Here is a 25,845-nt window from a genome sequence, read left to right on the forward strand (position 1 = left end):
GTAAAATATAGTATAGTTGAGTTAGTATCCCATAACACAAGTCTCGAACTTACTTGCAACAATATATGTGTGGTTTGTCCTCATTTATTTTTATTATTTTTTAATTTACTGTAGGTAGTTATTGTAGCTACGAAATTATAATTTTGGACGGACACTGCATGAAGTTTGGGATTAAAGTATGTCCTACAACTATATTTATTTGTTGTACTTTTTAAACTATGCTTTCGCAGGACTACGCTCCCTTAAGCATTTCAGGATAATACTATTTGCCATTTTCTACGTTATATTCTGCCTTTTCATCGAAATAAATTCAGGATTAGAACCAAAAACTAGTTTCTCGTGAGTCGTATATCGTTTTGTGATAGATACAAAACGATAGGTCAACATAATTAGAATTCGAAGGTCCCTTTAATTCTATTTCGTCTATAAAAATTAATAATAAATAATTAATATGTTATAACATATAAAGATAATGCAAAGGCAATTTCGTCGATATAAAATGTAAAAAGGGATATCACACGCTTGAATACAGCATGCATTTAAATACAGCGTTCGTATAGGCTGCGGTGACCACTTCCCATCAGGAGTCTTGTCGTTTAAAAAAATACTTTTACTCCTTCATTTTATTTTTTATGATGCGTAATACTTGTACATATACTTAGCAGTAAGTAGGCTAACATTGCTCACGTATCAGATTCTATCTAGACAAGGCCACAGACTGCGCTCCAACCGGATATTCCGGAAGAAGGCTTCCCGGAGAAACAAGTTCAGGTGGACCGGTGATGTGTTATCAACATAGCGGAAATCACACCATCTATCATTCTAGATAACTATTTAGCTATATCTTTGGTAAAAGCAAACAATACAGATAGCATTGTTCATCAAAGCATACGTAATACCTCACAGTTACAATTTATAGCTAAAAATTCTGTGGGTAAAATACAACAATCTCTTCTGAGAAATAGCATTCTAAAATCCTTGGTCCTCATGTCCTTTTATATGAATAGGAAGTTCTTTAAAATATTAAACGTTCACATTGTTTTTTAACCACTTAACCTGACAAAGTTATCAGAGATGGTAGTATCATAGTGTCTTTACTAAATTAGTAGCGAACAATGGTCAATTTTTCAAGTTTATATATATATATATATATATATATATATATATATATATAGGCAATAATAAACGATTATTATCATTAATTATTAATATTATCTTTATATACTATATATATAAACTTGTGAAATTGACCATTGATCTTTTACGAAATAAAGAGTTGTAATGACGTGACACCCCTGGTATTGCAGGCGTTCACTTAAAAGTTAAAATACAAGATATAATATTACCAAAGAACAGTAACAGGGAAAACATAATACGGGAGATGAAATCTGTACCGACAATATTGTATGTGTGCATTGATCGAATCAACCTAATTTAACAAATCAACTTTAATAGTTTACGTAAAAATTCCATTGAGAGTTACGTAACACCTTTCCTTACCGACTTGATACGCTAAAACAGGACGCGCCCTACAGGTTACTAGATCCACGAGCCTTCATGAGGACATTACTAAGGTCTAAGAAGTATTGTGTAATAATACGCAGGCGTACGATCTGCTCGCCCGCGCGGTCCGCGCACGCGCACGCGCAGATTTTCCCGCCATACGCTTCGGCGTAGTCGCCTCTAAAAAAACAATTCCACTTTTTAAAGACATAATGGTGGAATTTATCGTTTTTTTAATTTTCTAACATTTTTTTCTGTGCAGTGCAATAGTGTTTTGATGTGATAGTGATGTAGCCAAGATGTGGTTTGCTTTTTGGCATTTGTTGCTGTTGAGCGACGTCTCCGCTTCGGTGTTCAACTTCAGCCTAGCTCTGGATGGGCTCAATGACATGGTGAGTCCATTTTGGACATACGAAACATATTAATTTTAAAGAACTTCCTATTCATATAAAATGACATAAGGACCAAGGATTTTAGAATGCAATTTCTCACAAAGAGATTGTTGTATTTTACCCACAGATTTTTTAGCTATAAATTGTAACTGTGAGGTATTACGTAATAAATAATATTATATCTAGGTATCACATTTATACACAAAATATTTGATTTAATTTTTCATAAAAATAAAACTCTTCCAAAAACTCGCTCCAAAGGAAAAAAGTTTATAACGATTTTACTTTTGGTATTTGTGTGATTTTTTATTGAAAAATATCAAATTTAATTTTTAACCTACTACGCAAAAAGAGGGGTATTATAAGTTTGACCGCTAAGTGTGTCTGACTGTCTGTGTACGTGGCACCGTAGCTCATCAACGGGCGAGCCGCTTTGGATGATTTTTTTTTTAATTTGATAGTTAATTTTTATGTGCTGGCCGATTTTGATGAAACATATCTAAGAACCATCTTAGATATGTTTGATCAAAATCGGTTCAGCCGTTCAAAAGTTGTAGCGAAATGAATACTGAATTAATATGTCTAACAAATAAACTTGTTTAGTTTAGTTAGTTTAGTGTTAGTAAGAGTCAAACTGAGGAGATACCAGCATTGATTATAAAAAAAAATATATATAAATATATTAGGACAAATCACACAGATTGAGCTAGCCCCAAAGTAAGTTCGAGACTTGTGTTATGGGATACTAACTCAACGATACTATATTTGATAACAAATACATATATAGATAAACATCCAAGACCCGGGCCAATCAGAAAAAGATCATTTTCCATCATGACCCGACCGGGGATCGAACCCGGGACCTCTCGGTTCAGAGGCAAGAACCTTAACACTGCGCCACCGAGGTCGTCAAATTACATTTAATTATCACCTGCTATCGATCATGATTGTACAAGAATCATAATGTTCCTAGCTACTTCGTCTAATAACATTAGCAATTACTAATTAATAGTAGTCGAAAATAATTTAATATTAATATCAGTTAATATTAATGATTCTAATATAAATAAAAATTCTAACTGATATTAATATTAAATTATGTTCGACATAATATTAAATTATTAATAATAGTCGAAAATAATTTAATATTAATATCGGTTAATATTAATGATTCATTATTAATTTTTATTTATTTATTTATTCATTCATAAGTAAATAAATAAAAATTAATAATGAATCATTAATATTAACTGATATTAATATGAAATTATTTTCGACTATTATTAATAATTTAATATTATGTCGAAAGTAATGTAATATTAATATCAGTTAATATTAATGATTCATTATTAATTATTAATATTATTAATAATTAAGTATTATTAATTACTCGACCTATAAAAAGAACTGTAAAATGTTATACAAGTTTAGTTTTAGTCGATGTGTGTATGCTTGAACACAACGGCATTGTCAATAGAGCGAATAATTACTGACAATGAAAAATCTTCAGGTTAAACTAGTGTTTTCAAGTAAAATAGTTATACTTCCGGTTGCATTCACGACTATGGCATCTGTAAGCCATTTAAAAAAATGAAACTTTTGCTGTATTCTTTCAACGATTTAACAAATACATACAAAAGACATCAACGCGTTTCAACTTATTTAAGTTGAATTTGCAAATATAAATTATCTTTCAATTTTAATTGTTAGTGCCGCAGCTATTGACAAAAAGTTCACCGAACTTGACAGTTTCGACGTACATTGCGGGTTTTCCCTGGTGTTAAAAGAAGGTCTTATAAAAACTACGCGGTGTACGTTCATTCACTTCGGCATCTATAATATAATAATAAATATATTAGGACGAATCACACAGATTGAGCTAGCCCCAAAGTAAGTTCGAGACTTGTGTTATGGGATACTAACTCAACGATACTGTATTTTATAACAAATACATATATAGATAAACATCCAAGAGCCGGGCCAATAAGAAAAAGATCATTTTCCATCATGACCCGACTGGGGATCGAACCCGGGGCCTCTCAGGCCAGTGGCAAGAACTTTACCACTGCGCCACCGAGGTCGTCAAATCTGTTTGAGTTCGCCGATAATAAGGAAAAAGAACTCTTGAATACAATCTACATTTTAGACTAATAGAGGTCAAAGAATTTTAAAAATACATGTAAAATGTAGATAAAAAAAAATATTTTGATATTGATAATTCCTAGACTGTAACAACGAAGAAGAATAATTATACAAAGATTTAAAGTTGGTTGGAAAGTCCATTTGAAAAAAGTGTGACATTATAAAAAAAACAAACACGACAAATCATATTATTGTAACAATTTTTATTAAGAAGTCATCACCGCAAATGTAATATTTCGTTGTAGCTGTCATCGAGCAAACATAGCTTTCTGTGCGAACATTTTAGCAAGTTGTGACGTCACTTGTTCGTGTCGTTTGGTATTAACATTTGGACGAGTCCAGAATAGTATGTTTTTTTTTTTCATATCTTTGAAAGTATTGTCATTATCACAGTAATTATTAATAATAATATTATTATTATACTTTTATAAATGTTTTCTCCTTTTTTAAATAAAAATAAAAAATAAATAAAGGGTATACGCCTCATACGCGGGCCGAAGCCAAGCGTAAGAGGGAAAAGTTTTATATGCTGAAGGTAGACGTGAGGGTAGACGAAGTTAGGAATTTACGTGTGATTCGGCATGTATTATTATTATGTTTTTATCACTTTAAGCTCTCAGCCGAGGCTGGCATTCTAATGATAGACACGGGCCATGACCAAGTGGCTATCATTTTTAGGGTAGATTAAGGGGGTCAGTCCGTGTGTCGTTGGTATTTATGTTGTAGGTGTCAGTGTCTGTAGAGTCCATAAACTTCCTAACTATTCGACAGGTATTAAGAATTGCTGCTTTCTGCATTTTAATATATGTAAGGGGTTTGAGATTGAGTAGCTTGAGGGAATTATGCAAATGCTTGGGAATGACACCAGTTGTGGACAATACAATGGGAACTATGAAAACTTTATCTTGATTCCATATCCTATATATTTCATCTTTTAGGTCTGTGTATTTGTGAATTTTTTCTGTAATAGTTTTTGTGAGATTATGCGTATTCGGTACTGCTATGTCTATAAGGTATGTAGTTTTATTTAGTTTATCTTGTAGTACAATGTCAGGTCTGTTATAGTGTATGGTTCTATTATTATTATTATTATTATTAATTCATTCATTATCACTGGCCCTCAAACAGTCGTAAAAAAGAAAACAAAAGAAGTCGCATTCAATTTCCTTTACGACAAAGAACTGACTTTCAGAAGAACGGATAACCTTGTATTAAAAAAACCAGGAACTTAATAAAAAAAATTCCCCTACATTTTGTACACTGGTGCTCCTTGATAACACTTGTTCAGGAAGTCTCATACAAAGAGCAATCAAGCCATATAAAATATAGTGCCAGCTTAATGTTTACCCCTGAGAAATAAGAGGAAACGAATTTTTTATATCGACGTCATGATTATGAACCACTAGCTGCGCCCCGGAGCTTCGCTTACGTGGGAATTTCGGGATAAAAATACCCTATATGTTATTCTAAGGTTATATTCTACCCGTGTACCAAATTTCAAAACAATCCTTTGCTCCAAGATTTTGCGTGAAAGAGTAACAAACATACACACATAATATACATCCTCAAAAACTTTCGCCTTCATAATACTAACTGCGCTCTGGGGATTCGCTCCCGTGGGATTTTCGGGATAAAAAGTTCCTTATGTGTTATTCTAGGTTATATTCTACCCGTGTACCAAATTTCATAACAATCGGTTCAGTAGATTTTGGGCAAAAGTAGGATATTAGCAGGAGGAAAGCGTATCGGTATTGTGTATATGTATGCATAAATCTTTACACACATTATATCGATTTAGATTCAAGATCATATCCAATACTAGTCTGCATATTCATAATGATCTGGTCAAATTCTTCAAATTGATGTACACAGCTCCTTCACCTTTACTGACCTTGTAAAAACTGTCCTAGAAGACTGTATGCTCAGTAATAACTATTAAGACTGCCCATTTAGATGTATCGTGTAATTATTACTTATTCAGAAAATAAAAAAAAAGGGTGATTTATTGAAATACTAGCCATATATCTTCTACTTATATAGATAGTCTTCATATCGATATGTGAATACAGTATTAAAATTTGGATCAACCATTTTCCATATTTAAATGAATTTAATTACGAAAAAGTCTTAGTTAAATCAAATCTTAGTTCCATTTTGCAAGAGCAATTGTCAAAATGATAGTAGATGCTAGCAGAGGCGGCTACATATTTTCCTGTGGGAATTTCAAAAATATCCCCTCTCAGTGCTCCCCAACACTTTCAAATAAATCGAAAAATACTAAATTTTGGTTTTTAGGCCCAGTTTCTGTTGTGCGTTGTCTTGATGATTTTACATGTAGGCACGACTATGTTTTCATACGGAAATTAATTACTCCAGTCAATCATTCCCGGACAAAAATACCGTATCCTAATATTATAAAAGCGAAAGTAAGTTTGTTTGTTTGTTACACTCTTCACACTCTTTCAATTAAAGCAATCTTCTAGAAATTTTGCATACTGTAATTTGAAGTATTCAGATTGACATTGGGTACTTTTCATCCCAGAAAATAACTGTTTCCGCGGGCGAAGCCGCGGGCTTTGCTAGTATACTATTTGTTGTTTTAGGTTATATGCAATTTGTGTATACTTCACTGAAGTTAGACCTTGTTTTGTTTCCTTACGCCTGAAATTGTAACATACGTCCTTCCCATCCTTTCTTACAAATTTACACGTATATTTTGTGCGTTTAAAAAAATCAGCCTGTACCTACCTCTACAATCAACTACTTAATGCATGTTAATATAAATTCCACTAATACTGACCTTGGCCATCGAACATGTACTTGTTTATATATCAAGCTACTAATGATATCCATTAACGAAATTATATAGTTGCACAAGACACGAGATCACTGCATTGCATTTGTTATGACCATGTCTTCCAAAATAGTTTAGAAACAAAACGAAACTATTTTAACGGAACAAAGGATTATGCACGGGCGATCAAATCAAATCAAATTATTCAGAAATTAGACCTTCACAGGCACTTTTTCACATAAATTATTATATTAAATAGTTATTTCTCATAATCTACAAACTACAGGCATTTCGGAACGACCATAACTGGATTAGTTAGATAGATAAACTCTTCATTGCACCATTCACAAAGGAGTTATAAGTTACAACAAGATATTCAAACATAATGAGTGCAAAGGCGGACTTATCGCTAATGCAATTTCTTGCAGCCAACCTTCGGATGGAAAGAGGAACAAGTAAACATACAGACAAGCGTAAATGTTGTTGTTATAGAACAATAAATAAATATATAACAGATTAAAGAAGGCTAATATAATGAGACTTTACTTGCTTCCTAAAAGATGACAAGGATTGGACGTTGCGAATTTCAGCTTATTAATAAAATTTTAAATATGTAAGTAATCGTGATTTTGAATCGTGACATTGAAGTTGCAATAAACTAAAAAAAAAATTAATGTAAAAGTAAATAAATGATCAGGCTGCAGTTCTGAAAATAAAGGTACGTTTAAAAAAGTAGTCTAGAAATTTGGGCTAATTTGAGAGTACAAGAATGCTCAAAACTTATCTTCTGCGGCCGTCGTTATTCAGAAGGTTAATTTCGCCCACTTTTCTGGCCGCATAATGACAAAATGTGTCCCCTACCCTGTGCCACTTCAATCTGGCCTGCCTAATAAATAAAAAAAGAAATGATGATAACTTACGAGGGTTACATTTGGAGCACGGAGGAGTTCGAGATAATACATTTTTGGTCACCCATCCTGTGGCCTACTACACCACTGAGCTCCTCATGCTTATGTTTAACCAATACACGCCAACATTGTTGCACGAATTAATTGATTACCCAAAATGATTGCACAGCAGTCAAACGGGAAACTGGAATCGGTGTCGATACTTAGACTGCTGTAGTACAGTCAAAAACACACCTGCCCGAATTGAATGCAATTTGGTCGCTATCACCACAGCATAGAGGTCAATCCTGCATAATTTTATGCAGTTAACAGTACTTACCCACACCTTATATCAAACCGCTTTATGGCTAAGTTAGTGCTGGCCTGAGCTATATGATCCTATCGAAATATAGTGTCCCAATGTTGACACAGTTTCACGTTTCTGAGACAAAGGGTCTAGACAGACGGACAACAGATTCTATGGGTTCCGTTCTTCCTTTTTGTCTTAAAGATGGCTGTTTATTTTCAAAAGAATTGAAATAAGAAATGAAAACAACAAGTAAAAAAATGAAAAACCCGCCTGCTTAAGAATCCATTTAATTCGATACCCATAATTTGAGTATTTGAAAAAAAAAATGTTTTTCATCAAGTCCAATGGCGTTGCACAGCCGCCATGTTTGTTTTTTCATCACCTATGTACATAGATAAAAGAAATATATATATATATCTGTCTAAGAACACTCGGTCAACTATGACGAATGTAATGATATCTAAATTATGTAAATCTTTTCAGCGGTTTTGGAGATATGAGGTAATAAAGAATATTATATTATATTACAAGATACGTAGATACGGCAAAAAGTATGATAGGATACAGTCTTTTGCTACAATACGATACATTTATTGAGTTAGGGCCAGAGAAGTGGTGTACTAATATCATCAAGCGAGTCAGATTTAACTTAATATGTCGCACATGAGGTAACCATAAGATTTGAATAGTAAGGTCCAAAAGGTCCCAACCTTTCACATTATCGCGATAATCGCCGTTGGGTCAATCTTGTGTCGGCTCCATACTATCGTGGATCAGTTCGAGCTTGGCGAATTCAGCACACATCGCTTGTTTTTCATTGCGGTAAATAAAAGCACTCATACAAACTATGCAATGTTCATGCATTCGCGTAGACATCTGTCCGAGTTCAGGGATAGTCTGTAGCCGGAATTAAGCATTCATAACAATATTAATAACTATGTCCGCCTACCCGGGCTCCGCTCCTGCGGGAATTATAAGATAAAACGTATCTTGCATATTATTACAGGTTTCACTCTACCCGTATACTAAATTTCATCAAAATCTGTCCAGTAGTTTTTGAATAAAATATTAACTAATATCCATCCATTTTTACTAACAGTTGCAACTACGAATGTAGTCTGTATGTACAAGTGTATGTCTACACTAAATTGTATTTACAAAGTTCTGATGAAATAGGTAAATTCAATAATCTATCTAATGATGATGGAGCGGTAACAACCAATGTTTCGCTAAATATTAATTTTGGTAAGCAAGTATATTAGATTTATGTTCGACAAAAGTGATTTGGATTGATCTAATGGTCTAAAAATTAATTAACTTTTCAGTTCGCGCGCGGCCCGATCGGATTGCGATCCTATTGTTGTTTAATTGTTTTCATTATCTCCAGGATCGAAAGGTATTCACTGACACTATAAGCGGTCCTTACCAAAACAAATTATGATATTTAGAGCACAAACAACTAAGTAACCTATTTGAATAAAATTTAATCGTTTATAATAAAATTTAAATTCGAAAAATGTTTTCACTTAACACCTGTGAACTTCTCAGCCAGGTAAATCCACCGTTGAGGTTAGACTATGGCAGTTAAGCTCGAGTTACTACATGGGCGGTTACCGTGTGTTACACAGTTTAAATTTAACTATGGTTTTACGATGAATTCTTGTACGCGGAATAGGAAGTATGCGGCTAGTCTTTTGATTAAATGAATGGGCTATGTGGTGGTTCATAATAGAAAAAAAAATCCTAATATAATATATATATATATATATAACGTTCGAAACGTTCAAATTACAGACTGAGAGAGAGTATATTCCAAAAGACTAATACGTTTTCTCAACTCACTAGCAAAACTAACAGAACTAGGTGCTTTAAAATAGGGATAAAGATATTGTAAGAACATGTCTTACAAAATTACTCAAACCCTTTTACGTTTCTGTCTTTTAACTGTTTTTTGTTAACTGACCACAACACAAAGCACGCAATAAAATCGACGACAATGCGGAGAGTTTTCACGCGTCGCGCGGCCCATAACGTGATAAATAACGTACAGTTTCACGTGTTCTTGCGTGATTTACGTTCCTCGGGTTTTGTCTTGTTTCCGGGCCTTGAGAAATACTGAATAGTCCTATATTAGACAAACAAAATACTTAGTTATTACATAAATTCGTAACATATTTTGTTATGGTTTATGGAACTCAATTTTTTTTTTCTTCTACGATGGAGTGCTTACCGCTTGTATTCAAAAGATGTAGTTTTTGTATCAATTTTCATACAACCGGATATTGTTTCTCCTAAATGTCTGTTTCTTCTGATGAAGGATATTATCGTGTGTAATGGAGACCTCACACTGTAAAACTTTTAAATAAGTTATGAGAAAAAGTATCGCTAATTTAAGCTCTTTTGAAATCTGAATACCTACAAAAGTATAAAGTAAAAAAGAACAATTTAAATTTCAGGAAGTTGTCCAGTTTCACGTGCAGAAAAATCTGTAAAAATATTAAATCTATAAAAATTCTAGTTCTTAAAAAATCTTTTAGATGAACTTTGTGACACCGGCAAGAAGACAAAGTGTCTTGGTAATAAAATAACATGTGCGGGCAAAGATTATTATCATTATTATGTAAAAAGCTGGCCATTGCAACATTTTCTACACTTATGTCATTGCAGCGTTAAATATATTTAAATTAAAGTGCATCTCCTAACCAGAAACGAAATATTGCAGCTTTGCACTGTTCAAGTATGGTAAATAATCTGTTAAAACAGTTATACCAAAGTCGTCTTTGGCAGTTTGAAAATAGCATTCTATATTCAACCAAACTTATTTTTGGAGGATATGGTGTTCTTTTTCCAATTCTTCCTTCATTGTCGTCCAGTACCGTTATTACAGTCGCCTTCTGGACTGTAATTATAATTACAACTTGTATTTATATTACTAATACTAATAATGTTTGTTTTACTTTGTGAATCTCCCTCAGTTCATTTATCAGGCCTCGATAGTCGTACCTGAAACAATTTTTATAATAAATAAAGTCTTTCATAATAGTATCACATTGAATACAATAATACCCAGTTGTTATGCGAAGTTGGCAAAACCACAAAAAAATGTTTTACTTGTGCACGTCACACAACTTGGCGTAATACATGTAATAGTAACAAACAGGTTTTAAGTTGTTTAAGATCCAGCGGAAAGCCCTTTGCAGTTTTAACACGGATCATTAAAATTTAAGCATGTGTTTGCTGAGATACTCCAAATGATCGTAAAGAGAGGAAATGTTTATATAACACCAATCAAATGGTCATTAGACATGGCAACACCATTAACCCAGTGGGCTGGATACTGGCAATAATCTAATTACAACCTTCTAGATCACACAATAATTGACAAAGGTTTTGTTAGCTCGGTTTCCAATAGCAACCCCAAATACCAAAACTACAATGCTATTATAAAATTCAGCGATTTTAAAGACGTCAGCTTTCTGTCCTTGGGAATTCTATTACTTTTTGTTTTTATTATTTATTATCTTATAAAAGATCTTACAAACATTGTGTAATTAACTTAGCATAGTGAAACCACTAAGGTTTGAAATTATACTAAGAATTAAGTTTAATTTACGTCAGTCAATAAACCAATTGTACACTAATAATACAAGAGACGAAAATAAATAATAAAAAGAATTGGACAAATACATGGCATTATTATCGTGAAGTATGACTAAACACATTTTAAAGGGAACTAAGGAAATACTCTTTCAGTTTATATTTTATATTTTTTGTCGTCAATTTGTCTCGTAGTTCTAAAGGTAGTTTATTTATAATTCGAGTAATAATGTAATCAGATGTTCGCCTACCGTATTCATTGTTCACGCGAACCGGATAATATTGATAACACTGCCAAGATAAGTGTCCCCTAGTAGCCATTTATTTTAGTTTTGTTTATACAAGAATGTGAATCTACATAGATTCACATTCTTGTATAAACAAAACTCCTATAGACGTAGTAGACAAATTCCTATAAGTATGTACTTATAAAAAAAAACTGCTCACGTCTATAGGAAATTCGAAATCGAAAGTCACACATAATCGACAAGATTATAAAAAAAGCCGAAATAAAAAGAAACAAGTTACTAATTCGACTTTTGTGCATTATCAAAGATCAATTTGCCCACAGACTCATGGATGGTCCTCTGACCTTATGAGTCCCTGACTTATTCAGGCTATCAAATATTGATTTGATGATTATTCAACGTGTTAAATGTTTGTCGTACATCGTAACTTCCGTTTACTTTGATGTTGTTACGCTATGTTTAATTTCGGGATGGTAATTTACGTATAGATTGTTTGAAATGCCTGGCTGTGCTGTTCCCGCCCGGATCTGGCAGAAGGGCAAAAAGTGCTGGCTTGATAAATAAATAAACATATTAGGACAAATCACACAGATTGAGCTAGCCCCAAAGTAAGTTCGAGACTTGTGCTAAGGGATACTACCTCAACGATACTATATTTTATGACAAATACATATACATATAAACATCCAAGACCCGGGCCAATGAGAAAAAGATCATTTTCCATCATGACCCAACCGGGGTTCGAACCCGGGACCTGTCGGTTCAGTGGAAAGCATTTTACCACTGCGCCACCGAGGTCGTTAAAGGCTGATGTTGTCAAGGATATGCGTGACAATAGTCTGACTACTAAAGATGCCGAAGACAGTGCGAAGTGGAGAGAAAAAAAGGTAAGGAGTAGATCCTGGGCTCCGACGCTGTACGGCTGAGGAAGAAACCGGGAATTTTTTTTTTAAAGTAGCCTATGTTTGAACGGGGATCTTAACTATATGCATACTAAATTTCATCTAAATCGGTTCAGCTGTGAAAGCGAACAGACAGACAGGTCAGGTGCTTTCGCATTTAGATTATTTAATATGGATGATTATATGATTATAGATAATGTGATTTAAAACAATAAAATTGGATTATGTAATTTGCTGACCGCAGCAACCTGTCGGTTGCAAAGTACAATAATGTTCGCTGACAAGCTTGTGAATTCACGTCATTTAGATACAGTCAATACATTGAATGATGAAAAAAAAAATGAATTTTCATCAGTATATTATCAACGTCTCTATGTCACACGTGACCACAGATTACATAATACACGTGACTCATCTACTGGGAGATTACGGATAAGGATAAATCAGTCACTTGAGAAATATTGAAACGGGACCGGATTAAGTTTATAAACATGTATTGCAAAAAACTCACTCTTTTCCTCTGAAGCCGAGTATATGAAGCATTTTTTAATTCCCACTTAATTATAATCCACAGTATGTAGTTTATATAGTTAAATCAACTTTATTTTATTTACTTATTATTATTTTATCTTGTGACTAGCAACGGCAATGAGGTAAAGGTTAAGACGCCCGCCTGTGGATCAAAAGGTCCCAAGTTTAATCCTACTCATGCCACATAAATAATAATAATAATAAATAAATATATTAGGACAAATCACATTGACTGAGTCCCAAAGTAAGTTCAAGACTTGTGTTATGGGATACTAACCCAACGATACTATATTTATAACAAATACATATATAGATAAACATCCACGACAAAATCCACGATCATGAAAAAGATCATTTTACATCATGACCCGACCGGGGTTCGAACCCGGGACCTCTCGGTTCAGAGGCAAGTGCTTTACCACTGCGCCACCGAGGTGCTCATATAAGTTTGTATACCAATCTGACTCATGTATAGTAGTTTTCATCGAACACCACTTGCTTCATATAAACCAGCACACTGATTGATTTATTAATTAACTTGTGCGAGAAATGGAGAGTGCAATGGCAAACCGTAGCTACATATAATAGTGCCAACAAACTTATTGTGTGTGTTTCATTCCACGTCATGACCACGATCGTCGACCATGAGGAAATACTTTTAAATCTTTTACTCTTAAAGAAAAGAACGATTACTTTCCAACGCCAGTCCAGCCCCTATCATCACGTTTATCTGTAGTCGAATGAGGAGCCTACTCCCTTTTCAAGTCGGGCAAATTCATTAGAAAGTCAATTTGGACGTGATTACGAGACATCCTCAATGATTTATATTCTGTGGTCGGAGTTCGTGACAGTCGCTACTTGTGCTAACATTTTGTACTTATTTAACTGTTTACGAAGTTCCATTTTAAAGTATGTATCCTTTATTAAGACAAAGATTATTTATTTGCAAAAATATAAGTTTACATTATTAACAATGTGATGTTAAAAGAAAACTTAAATGGAGAACATGCTATCATATCATCATATGCAACAGAGAATGTTAAACATTTTATTACATATTTATTATATTTTGTTTTGTCATATTAATGATCTCTTCAGCATATAAGCTGATCATTGTTACAACAGTAGCATTCCCAAAGATGATTGACCTCAGCCATGCGGCCGGTCGTAAAACCACAAAACCGAAGCCTGGCCATCAGCGTCATGGCCAATAAACCAACCGGAAACATTCGAGGATGCGATAGAGATTAAAAGCAGCATATTTGTTAAGCAACACACCACGTTCGTTGCACGTGCAAGGTCATTAAACGTCAGCTACATTATATAAAGTTTTGTGCTAAGGCCATATATTTATATAGCGTAGATGTATTAAGGTTAAGCCTGTAATTACATAATGACATGTGTGAAAAAGATTATAAGTAAATAAATGCTCATCCCACAAGTCAAGTTAATTTCCAATTTGTCAATAATTCAAACGCGTTTGCGTTTCAGTGAGTTACACGTTTATATTTTAAAAGGTTTTACACTATTTAAGATCATTCCTTTGTTATATTTGACCCCTTAACTCCTTGCCTAATAGCGACATTTTTACATAGAAGCGTCTGTCTGTTTTCCTAATTGACGGAAATTCTTACAAGTGAAAGTGGTATTTGTGATGTTTAAGCGAAACTAAAAGTAATGTACATTTTTTTTTCATGAGTATGTACCACTGGTGGTCTCGAGTGAAACCATGATAAAGTACACCCAAACCTTCCATAGGAATCGCACTCTTCTTTTGGTTAAAAACGTACAAAAATCTGTGCCATAGTTTGAGTTTATCGCGTTCATACAGAGGGGATAATAAATATATATTTTTAAAAAATGTAAAATATTTGTACGTTGCTATGTTTGCACCGTCATTATTGGCTGTGATGCTCCGAAGCCTGAAGGCTACGAGGACCAGGACCTGGGCTAAGTTTGAAGCTTTAACTGTGATTTTACGACCTGCCTGATATCAACACTCTTTGCGAATGCTGATCAAGGTTTTTTGTAGACGTACGACATCTACTATAGGATCCACGCGATGCTTGATATAGAGAAAGATTGGGTAAAACTTGGGTAACGTTGGTAGTGAGAAAAATAAGATACGGAAGAAAAAACAAAAAATACTTCTTCAACCATATTTTGCATCGATTTAGTAAAGATTAATTTGCGAAGCCGAACACTATGTAGTTTGTAGCCTCGGATATCAGACAGGTTTGCACCTTTCCGTCTGTATTCGAAAGGTCAAGGCATGAATAAAAATATAAATGCTAAAAATAGACATAAAGGCGCCTCATAGTCTGAATAAAGAAACGCATGTTTGAATATGCTCGTAGAAAAGCTTTCATTGTCTATAGTAGAGCGCGCGATGTTTAGCGTTCGTACTGTAATAGCAAAAACGGAAATTATAAATTTGTCTTGTCCGTGATATTTACCAAAGCTACAAACTACTAGCATTTCAGAACGACCACTGCTGAGAAGAAATGCCGAAAGAAACTCATTCAAACAGTGTTGGTCCCTATTATGCCAGAAGGGCTTACCATTTTTTAAATATAAATTTATGTATAATTTTTTATCAGTAATATAACAATGTAAATACACAATAAAGTATATGGTCAAAAGGTATACTGAAACATATTATGATTGTGATCAAGTGCTGATGAAAGGAATATGTACTTATATAAATATTATAAAATAAAGTCCATTTCCGCGTCTGTTTTTCTGTCTATTTGATTATCTCTGCATTTTCATGCAGTTTGCACTAATAGATAGTATGATTCCTGAAGAAAGGTTAGGCGTATAAATTATTATGTTTTCGTCCGAGCGAAGCCGGTACGGGCCGTTAGAAATATATAAATTACAATTAATGTGATACGCGCGCTCCATTTCTATTTCATAGTTTCTCTTATCCAAATAGGTATCTTATATAATACGTAATGTTCGTCTTTGTATACGCACATCATAATCTAATCAGCACCTGCCATTCAACTACTTTTATTCAACTGCAAACCAAATTTTACCCCGTGACCTCTATGGGACGATAATAACGGCTATTATAGAATACGTATTTGAACATATTGATGTGCTTGAGAGTGTACGTGAAATGGACTGCGATAAAATGTATTTCGTCTTGCTTTTATTCTTTTTTTTAATGAAATTTAAATGATTCACGCACATTAAACTAAATGACTTACATTATTAATGAAAAAAACGGGAAAGCACGGATTTATTGATGTATACGTATGTGTCTATAATCGCATAAAAATTACCCACATATATTTAATTAATAACGTCTATTTCTCACGTTAGTTAAATTACTTATTACTGATATTAAAATATACAATTATGTGAAGTAATATGTATAGTGGATGCTTTTAAAAAACCTTTATTTAGTGTAGCATAATCTGCTATGGTATTTTTCGCTAGTAATTGAAAGAAATTTTCAAAATGGAATGGTGTACGGGTTGACAGATTAATAAAAAATATAAGCATACTTTAAGGTAAAGTATGTTTTGTCTCGTTCTGTTAATGGCAAATTTCGTAAAGTGCAATAGTGACAATTCAGCTTATAGTAAACTAAAGTAGTAAACTTTTTATGATAAGTTATTAATAATTTTTATGTATGTAGGTATAGATAAACATCCAAGACACAGGTCAATCTGAATTAGATCATTTACCATCTTGATCTGACCGGGGATCGAACACTCCTCCAGTGAAGCAGTTCGGCTTGATGGCGATTACGTCACGGGTTCCTCATTTCTAAAAAAAATCAAATCTATTATCAGCTGGTCGGCCAAGCCCGATATTGATTACACAATAAACACGTCTCGTGAGTACTCAGTAATTAAGTACGTGTAGAATCCGATCAAGTGCGACTTGATCTTGTTTGCGAGGGTTCTGTGTCAATGTATTATACATGGTTTATTGGTGTTTCACGGCCTTTATTTTGGATGAGCCGTGATTTCCAACCAGGATCTCCATTCCGACTCACTGAAGCGACAAGAGTGGTCAATTGTGTGTGAGTGGCTTTAAAACAGAGATATATATGTATAGATATATGTGCATGTTCAATTCTGGCAATTTTGATGAGAAAATTATATCTGTGGATCAATTGAAAAATATATTTGAAAAATTATTTAAATTGGGCTCTAAGATTATAGCAAAAAGGTTTTACAAAGGTTACATAGGAACCCTAAACGGCTTGATTACTTGGTGCACCGTAGCATTTTTCACGCATTGGGTAACATTTATGTGTACTGTTTATTTTCTAAAGTAATCGGAAAGTTTAACAAATTTAATAGCTATTTGCAAGTTTTTTCATTCATTTGTAGTTTGGAGAAATGATTTGCTTTGTTCTTTTGTATTTCGCGGAATTGACGGATTAACATTAGCATGCTAATTACTTTTACATATATGTGCGTGCATAATATGCATAGAGTGGGTTAAACCAGTCAATTTTGACGTTAATTTTAACCTGCGTAGAAAAACGCAAAGTACGCCATTTTGTCTAAACGTCAGCGGCGCGCCGGTTAGAATCAACGTCATTTAAAGGTGCAACTTTGAGGTGCAACTCATCCATAGTGTGTTTAGTTTCAAACTGTCCCGTCCGTCTGTCTGTATTAAAATGCAAGTTAAAAGGATATAGGTATAATAATGGAAATAGGTGAACCCACTTATTATAACATATAATCTAGATAAGACAATATAGATACAAACATGTAGATACTTAATTTCAATCAAAATATATTCTTATTTATAGCAATAAATTTATGACTATATATACGTGTATACACTTAAGCTATTTGCTTAAATAAAAAATTAAAACTAAAATAAAAAATATTAAATTAATTTAAATAAAAAATTGACACTAAATCGCCGTCGTCGTGCGGTTGCAGTTCCCAGAAGGCTGGCGACATTTCCTCTTTGTATGGCCAAACTCAAACGTTGATAAGATATCATATCGCACAAAACATATGACCCTTTAGACCCCACAGACCATTTACTTGCAGTCGGGCAAAAAGTAAAACACAAACATTATTACTTTACAAAAACTTTAGTTAAAGTTTAACAAATATTTTATAGAGATAGAAAAAAATCTTTATTCGTAGCCACAACACAAAATACACAACACATACAGGTTCTTCATAATAATAACACACATAATACAACTAAGAGTGTTTTGCAGCAGTACAAAAAGGACACAACTCAGCGGTACTATTACCCGGAGGGGGGCAATACACTGATTTTCAGTTGTGACATTAAGGTACCTAAATGCGAGAGCGAGATACAAAGACGATGAGAATGGGAAGTGATTGCTTTTCAATAATTGACCACACAGATTACAATTGTAATTATATAAATAGATCTATACTATTATCATAAAGAGGTATGCGTTTGTGAGTTAGTGACTTTGTGAATCTCCGAAACTACATAACCGATTTCAAAAATTCTTTCACCATTAGAAAGGTACATTGTCCAAGATTGCTATAGGCTATATTTTATCTCAAAGCTACGGTGCAACATCTAGTTAATATATAAAGTTAAAATTTGAACAACGGATAGAATAAATAAATAAGAACTACGTTAAACTACTAAGCGACAACCAGCCTTTTCTATTAGAGTTATTTTTTGAGACAAATGCGGAAGTTTGCCCGTATGTATACATGTGTATGGATATTAAAATAATCAGTAAATGTAGGTATATTTGTGTGAACCAAAATCCAACCTAATTTCAGTTACGGACTGTCGTCCTTTTTTTTTTTAACGTGTGGAAAGACCCTCGTCCCGTCCATCCGGCCACGGGAAGCCGGACAGGTGTGTGGGACTTGAACCCACTAAAACCACACGATGCCAACACCAACCGCATTTGTGCCGGGACCATGTGCTACTCTCGCTCCACAGCCCAGGCGCGGCGGCCGCTACCACGGCGGCCTCGGCTCGGCCACGGACTGTCGTCCAATCCAACTGTGGGAAATAATAAACATTGCAAGTAATGAGGTTACTTCACTAACTTATTATGCTTATTAGTAACTTATAGTAGGTATGAGAAACTTTGAATTGATACGTACCTAACAATAGTTTATTGAAGCGATTGTTTACCAATAATTTTCACGTGTGAAAACTGTTTTATAAGATAAAAGTCATGTTTGAGTAATCGAGTAGGAATATTGGGAAATCTGTTATATTTTAACTAATTTTAGGTTCATATAGCTGCGTCCTAACGCCAATCTATACAACTATCCCTAAGACCGTGCGTAATGTAGACGAATAAGTAGGAAAACGGTCCGGGCTCCATTTGAGAACAAAACCGGGAAGACCTTCAGATGAAAATAAACCAGTAATAGCCCCGATGACATCACATGATGTGAAAAAGGGGGGGGGGGACTAGAAATATTTATTTTTAAAATCCTATCTGCACACAACAACTACCTCTGTAACAGATCTTTTCATAACTTTAACGTTTGTGGATATAATAAAAATCGCGGAAAAACATTGAACGCAAGCAGCGTTTTAATCGTGTTACTGTGTTGGTATAAAAAATATTTATATATTTGCGAGAATGCGGACATAAGGTTGATTGATAATAATGCCATATAGCGTTAAGTCCACTATTTTTACATATTTTTTTTTGTAATTTTGTGGAATAAAGTTTCAAATACATAAAAAATCCATGCAGCGATGCGTGATTTAGTAACAACCAACGTTAATTCGAGTATTTCAGAGATATCTTCTTGTCTATAGGAATTATATAGGAAATTAATCATTGATAGACATCTTGATAGGCGATGAACCAATCTGTTCTTTCGTCTTATTCATTGACAACAGACATGTTACATGAACTGACAAGACCCCCTTTTGCAAGCTGGGAGGTCAAAAGTTATCGCTGATGAAAACGCTAAGAAAAGTCTAATTCTGGTGTGATTTCCTTGTCAAAGACCTCGGGGTGTTGAACTCGTTAAAGAGGGTTCAAGTAGTACAGGGTATACAAATTAATTATAACACATACTAGTAAGTTTTCTTCTTCTATTTAAGCTATGCTCATGTAGGTGCATTATTCGCCATATCGCTTTGATTTCGCAATCTTCCTCGGCTTTACTTTTAAGGTCTAGATACGACACGACGCCTGGCTTCTCTTTCAGTTGGCTCGCGTAACCCTTCCTATCACTAAACCCACTAGTTAAGGTTCTCTTAACTTGATCACAAACCAAAAATGATATCGTTTGACAGTGTCTTAATTTAAGTTTAGCGACAACAGATTAAAGTGAACGTTTCTAAAGGCGACCTTAAACAAAATCCGGTAAACATGTGTTTTTTATACAATGTAACAGTGTTGTAATGGTACGTGAACTGGCTTTACTGTAAAACGCCGACAAAGTAAGCATTTCGGGGCGCCACGTATCTCGCACGTGACGTGGCGGAATACGCGATATATGACATTTTGCGACACTTGTTTCTTTAAAACTGTTGAAAGACGACATACGAAACCTGACACCATGGAACCTAAGAATAAGTAAGAACCGTGAGTGGTTTATTTAAAGAAATTTTCCTTGTGTTCATGAATAAGTTATACCATTGTTACTATGAGGACCTCCGTAGCCTAACGGTCGTCATACTGGACTGCTACAAGACGGAAAATGATCTGTTTCAGATTGGCCTGGGTCTGGGATGTTTATCTACATATGTATATGTTATAATACACACTATCGTTGAGTTAGTATCCCATAATCTATCTGAATCTATACGATTTGTGTGACGGTATGGAGATTGGGATCCCATTTTATTCAAAGAATAAGGACAAGAGGTATAATTACGATCGCAAACACTCCGCAATTGTAAGAAACGGAAAACGAAACAATTTGATTGATTTTGATAATGTAAAGGCACAATATAAACAAATATAATGGTTGTTGTATCGTAATACTTTCTTACAAAACTGTAAAATAAATATCATTAGCATGTTTTACACAAAAAAAAATGTAATTTTGCGTAAAATGATGTCAAAGTTCACACATTAATTAGACGTACACGCGTAATGTACAGACAGTTTTGTATTACAAAACAGTCTAAATGTCTCCAATCTCTGCCAAGACTATACTTTAAAATTTTGTCATAATAATAAGTAGGAGTTACATAAAATATTCTCAATTCATTTCTCACATGAATTTCATCAGGTAATTAATGCAAATGCTTTTTTTAAGGGACACTTTGATTGTGAAGATATAAACATAGAAAACTGTAACTATTCGATACGTTTTACCTAATTAATCGATTTTAATTACCTAATTTATTAAGTAGTTACCAGCCAAAAACCACCATCTAATGTATCTCACTTTACTATTCTATGGATTCATATCCACGAAGCGTACATCCCTTGAATCCCTTTAAGTAATAAGTATTTGTTTAATTTATTTATCTAGTCTTTCGATGAAAGATGTAGACAGATTCGTAAATTTAGTTAAGAAATATATAATAACAACGACGACCTCGGTGGCGCAGTGGTAAAGTCTAAAGCTTGCCTCTGAACCAAGAGCTCCCGGGTTCGATCCCCGGTCGGGTCATGATGGAATATCATCTTTTTCTGATTGGCCCGGATCTTGGATGTTTATCTATTAATTTATTTGTTATAAAATATAGTATCGTTGAGTTAGTATCCCATAACACAAGTCTAGAACTTACTTTGGGGCTTGCTCAATCTGTGTGATTTGTGACTTACTTTTACGGTCGGTTGCAAACTTTTGCAGCCGCACGCAGGTATACCCGTCTACTTAAATTTAAAATCACGTGATATTAACCTCAAGTAGACAACACTTGTCTCATCGTCCGTATAAGAACCAAGCAATAATATAATAATAAAAACGAGCATTTATTACGGGATAAGGTTCCATAGAAAAAGTCAGTAACATTGTCCTTAAAACTTATTACTAATCGAATGAGTATATATATCCTATCTGTCTTTTATTAGATGTAAAAAATGAAATAATCTACGCGAAAAACTAAAAAAGTGCGTTAACCCTTCGCCTACTTTCCCGTCACTTTCACCCCTTGCCCTGTCGCTCACCCCAGCACATGTAACGAAGGCGAACTGTCACCGATGACATAACGTCATTGATATTCTGTGTACACTCAGTCATGCGTTGCATTGGCCATAGCGCAATTTGGGCTGCGGTCTCTTTGATAGCGGTGTTATGTAAAATTTATTATTTATTCTGAAGAATCACTCACTGAATCACTCACATAATATAATATAATATACATAGCCCTTTGTGTCTTTCTTTTTCTAAGCTTCTTTCTTTTAAACCAATCAAAGGATTCTGAGCCGGTTTTCACTGTTATTTAGACAATTTATTTCCTAATGTTTGTAAACCTCGTACGAAGCCCGGCCGGTCCGCTAGTATGACTAGACTCTAGACATAAAAAACTAGTATTTTAATTCTGTTTACAAATCTTTACTTACGTAAGTAATATAGCAACATGGATTTACTGTTATGGTTTAGTGACCAAAATTGGTTATTGAATGTTAATCTACTGAATAAGTTTTAATGTTTTTTTTATATATAAATACCATAAACAAATGATTTGCATATGATGACATATAGGATTTACGCATCAGTTTTCATCCAAGAACAAGTTATAAAAAAAGGTGTTTAAATAAGATGTTTTTGGAATAAAATTTGCGCGAATTGGAAAGACGATGTAAATCGCTGTCTCTCAGACAACAGCCTTATATTTAAAGCTCCAGTTTGAGGCCACCTAGCCGACCTTGTAATGCGCGAGTGTAATGTTTATAGATGTTAAATACAGGTAAAGATGTTTTGGAGCCATGCTCGTGTCATAATAACGTGATAGTTATCGGGTCAGGGGTATTTACGCGCTTGTGGATAGAATAATTAAACAGTATTTGAGGTAAAATAAGTTTAAAGAGTATTTCCTTTAAATCTCCTGCTTATATTAACGTGGTATAAATTTCCCTAACCGCCAGTGTTTTTCTATAACGTTACTAGCGCTAGTTGTTTGTAGCTTTGGTAAATATTATTTAATTTAGAATATGACGTAAAAATCTAATATGTGTATATATGATTTGATTTTGATTACTTGTTTTTATTTTGTACTAGCTGCGCTCCGGGGCTTCTCTCCCATGGGAAATTTAGGATGAAATGTAACCTATGTGCTTTTTCAGGACATATTCTACCCGTGTACCAAAATTCATAGAAATCAGCCCAATAGATTTGGCGTGATTGGGTAAACATTCCTTGCATTCACACATCCAAACTATATATTCATGACGATATACAAGTATTCATAAACGTAATATTATTAATTTAAATAAATTATTTATAAAAAATGTTACGACACTGGTAGGTACTTCTCGACCCTTAAAGCCTCAGGAACATAAAATGAAATAATGACCGGACTACACTTTATGTTCTGTCAAAATACTTACTATGTAATAAAAGTTATTGTCATAACTTCACGGTGACGGATTTTAAACGATTTCACTTTTTTTTTGACTGCATTATACGGCTTGATGCCAAAGGTATGTTAACTTTTGGGCAATCGCAGTCGCAAATGAATTGTACATCCTAAGAAATTAATCAGGCTTTAAATAAGGCTAAGTTATTAAAATTATCTTAGTACCAGGTATTCCACGATATAAAAGTAGTAGGTATTCCACGATATAAAAGTAGTAGGTATTCCACGATATAAAAGTTAGTTATATTCTTGATCCTTTCTCTACCATGATTGAAGTTGAAAGGTCTACCTCTTTCATTCCGAGTGACCGTATCCTTCTTCTTCAGGCTTCGGAGCGTCACATCACAGCACAGCTAAGAATTAAATTGACTAAGACGCCCCAAAAGCTGTGATCCGTTTAAAAAGTAAATGTTTCGATTTTGAAGCTGTGATTTTATGAACGGCTGTTAGCGTGACGTCAAACCTCTTAGGGAATGTTGATGATACCTATAATCTGTTAATTCTATTTATCTCTTAGACGAAATCGACGGGAGGATATGGAGGGGTAACTACTACCACCTGTTGTTATTCCAGTGGTTCCTCCGCTACCCGCCGCGCAAGTCGCAGGTGCGTCGCCAGCGCACGCTCCCTCCCTCTATGCCGTTCCCGTGCGCCGGCGCAGTCCCATACGGCCGCAGCGCAGTGCCCCCCACCTCCGTGCACAGGCTGCGCCCGGGGGACATTGACGTGGTGGCAGCCATTGGAGATTCCCTGGTAGCTGGCAGCGGAGCTCTAGAAGAACATGCGCTGGGAGCTATCATTGAGTATAGAGGGGTTTCTTGGTGTGCAGGTAGCTTTATTCTACACTATTAAACATAATATAGTCATGGTGCTTTCCTACCTACGTTAGGGTTTGGAACTACGCCACGAATTAATTTTACTATCACAAAGACATTCATATAAAATATCTGTGGCATTTTAGGCCGTTGAACATTTAATTCCAGGGGGAGATAAAACGTGGCGGGAGTACCTCACGTTACCCAACATCCTGAAGGAGTTCAACCCTGACGTGCGAGGCTACTCGACCGGCACCGGCGAGTGGCTCGTCAGGAATGCCAGATTCAACGTCGCTTTCCCCGTCGCCTCTGACGAAGACGCTCTCAAGCAAGCCAAGGTATGAACATCACATCACATTTGGTTGAATAACAATTCAACCATGGCGTGCAGGGCTGCTTGACCGGCACTGGTGAGTGGCTCGTCACAGGAATGGTTCATGGTGCAAGGCGATGCTTCCCCCGTTGTCTTTGATGAAGACGCTCTGGAGCAAGCTAAGGTATGAACATTATTAGGTGTAACCCTGGCGTGCAGGGTTTTTCGACCTTTGACGAATACGCTCTAAAAGCTAAGGTATGTTTTTTCACTGATGCTGAAACTCATCATGGGTTCCTTGAAAAAAGGCCTAGTTATTTCCATAAACTACCATACACATTTTTTTATTTCCGCAACTTTTCCTGGGTAGGTTGTGGTTTTGTCCGTGGTTCCTTTTTGATTTTGGAACTATCTGGGTGTTCCACTTTTGAACACACCAAAACTATCTAAATCAATCATCTCAACTACACATTTTCATTGCTTATGAGCGAACAATGATCCTTGCAAAAAATGTTAACTAATAATATTATGTATATCTTCTTTCAGATAATAGTAGCCCGAATGCGCGCCTCACCGGACATCGACATCGCAAACCACTGGAAGATGATCACGGTCTTCATCGGAGCCAACGATATCTGTTCAGCGTCATGCCTGTCCCCCGTGGCCTGGTCTCCAGCCGCTCATGCCACTAAGTTAGCGAAGGCGCTGGACTACCTCCAGACACATCTGCCTAGGACTATTGTGAATTTAGTGCCAGTATTAGGTAAGATAATAATAACACCACAAGTAAGCAATATCTGGGAACACTATCTCTGGTTACGATTACAAAAACTTTTCGCTGTTTAATTTTTTGTTTTATTATTGTTTACACAGCCTCCCTCTACCCTCTGTTTTATGTACGTATGTTTCGCTTATCAGTT

General features: G+C 34.8%; 1 protein-coding gene across 1 annotated transcript in view; it reads left to right on the forward strand.

Annotated features, from left to right (window-relative positions):
• Nucleotides 1-1,389: 1,389 nt before the first annotated feature.
• The window catches only part of LOC128671230 (phospholipase B1, membrane-associated-like), a 35,702-nt gene continuing 11,246 nt past the window's right edge, over nt 1,390-25,845 (forward strand). Inside the window, exons 1-4 of the mRNA XM_053747552.2 lie at nt 1,390-1,895; nt 24,371-24,626; nt 24,781-24,950; nt 25,472-25,688. Of these exons, the coding sequence (XP_053603527.1) occupies nt 1,803-1,895; nt 24,371-24,626; nt 24,781-24,950; nt 25,472-25,688 (736 nt within the window). The 5' untranslated portion in view covers nt 1,390-1,802. The remainder of the gene's footprint in view (nt 1,896-24,370; nt 24,627-24,780; nt 24,951-25,471; nt 25,689-25,845) is intronic.

Source organism: Plodia interpunctella, chromosome 7 (genome assembly GCF_027563975.2).
Source record: "Plodia interpunctella isolate USDA-ARS_2022_Savannah chromosome 7, ilPloInte3.2, whole genome shotgun sequence".
Lineage (NCBI taxonomy): Eukaryota > Metazoa > Arthropoda > Insecta > Lepidoptera > Pyralidae > Plodia > Plodia interpunctella.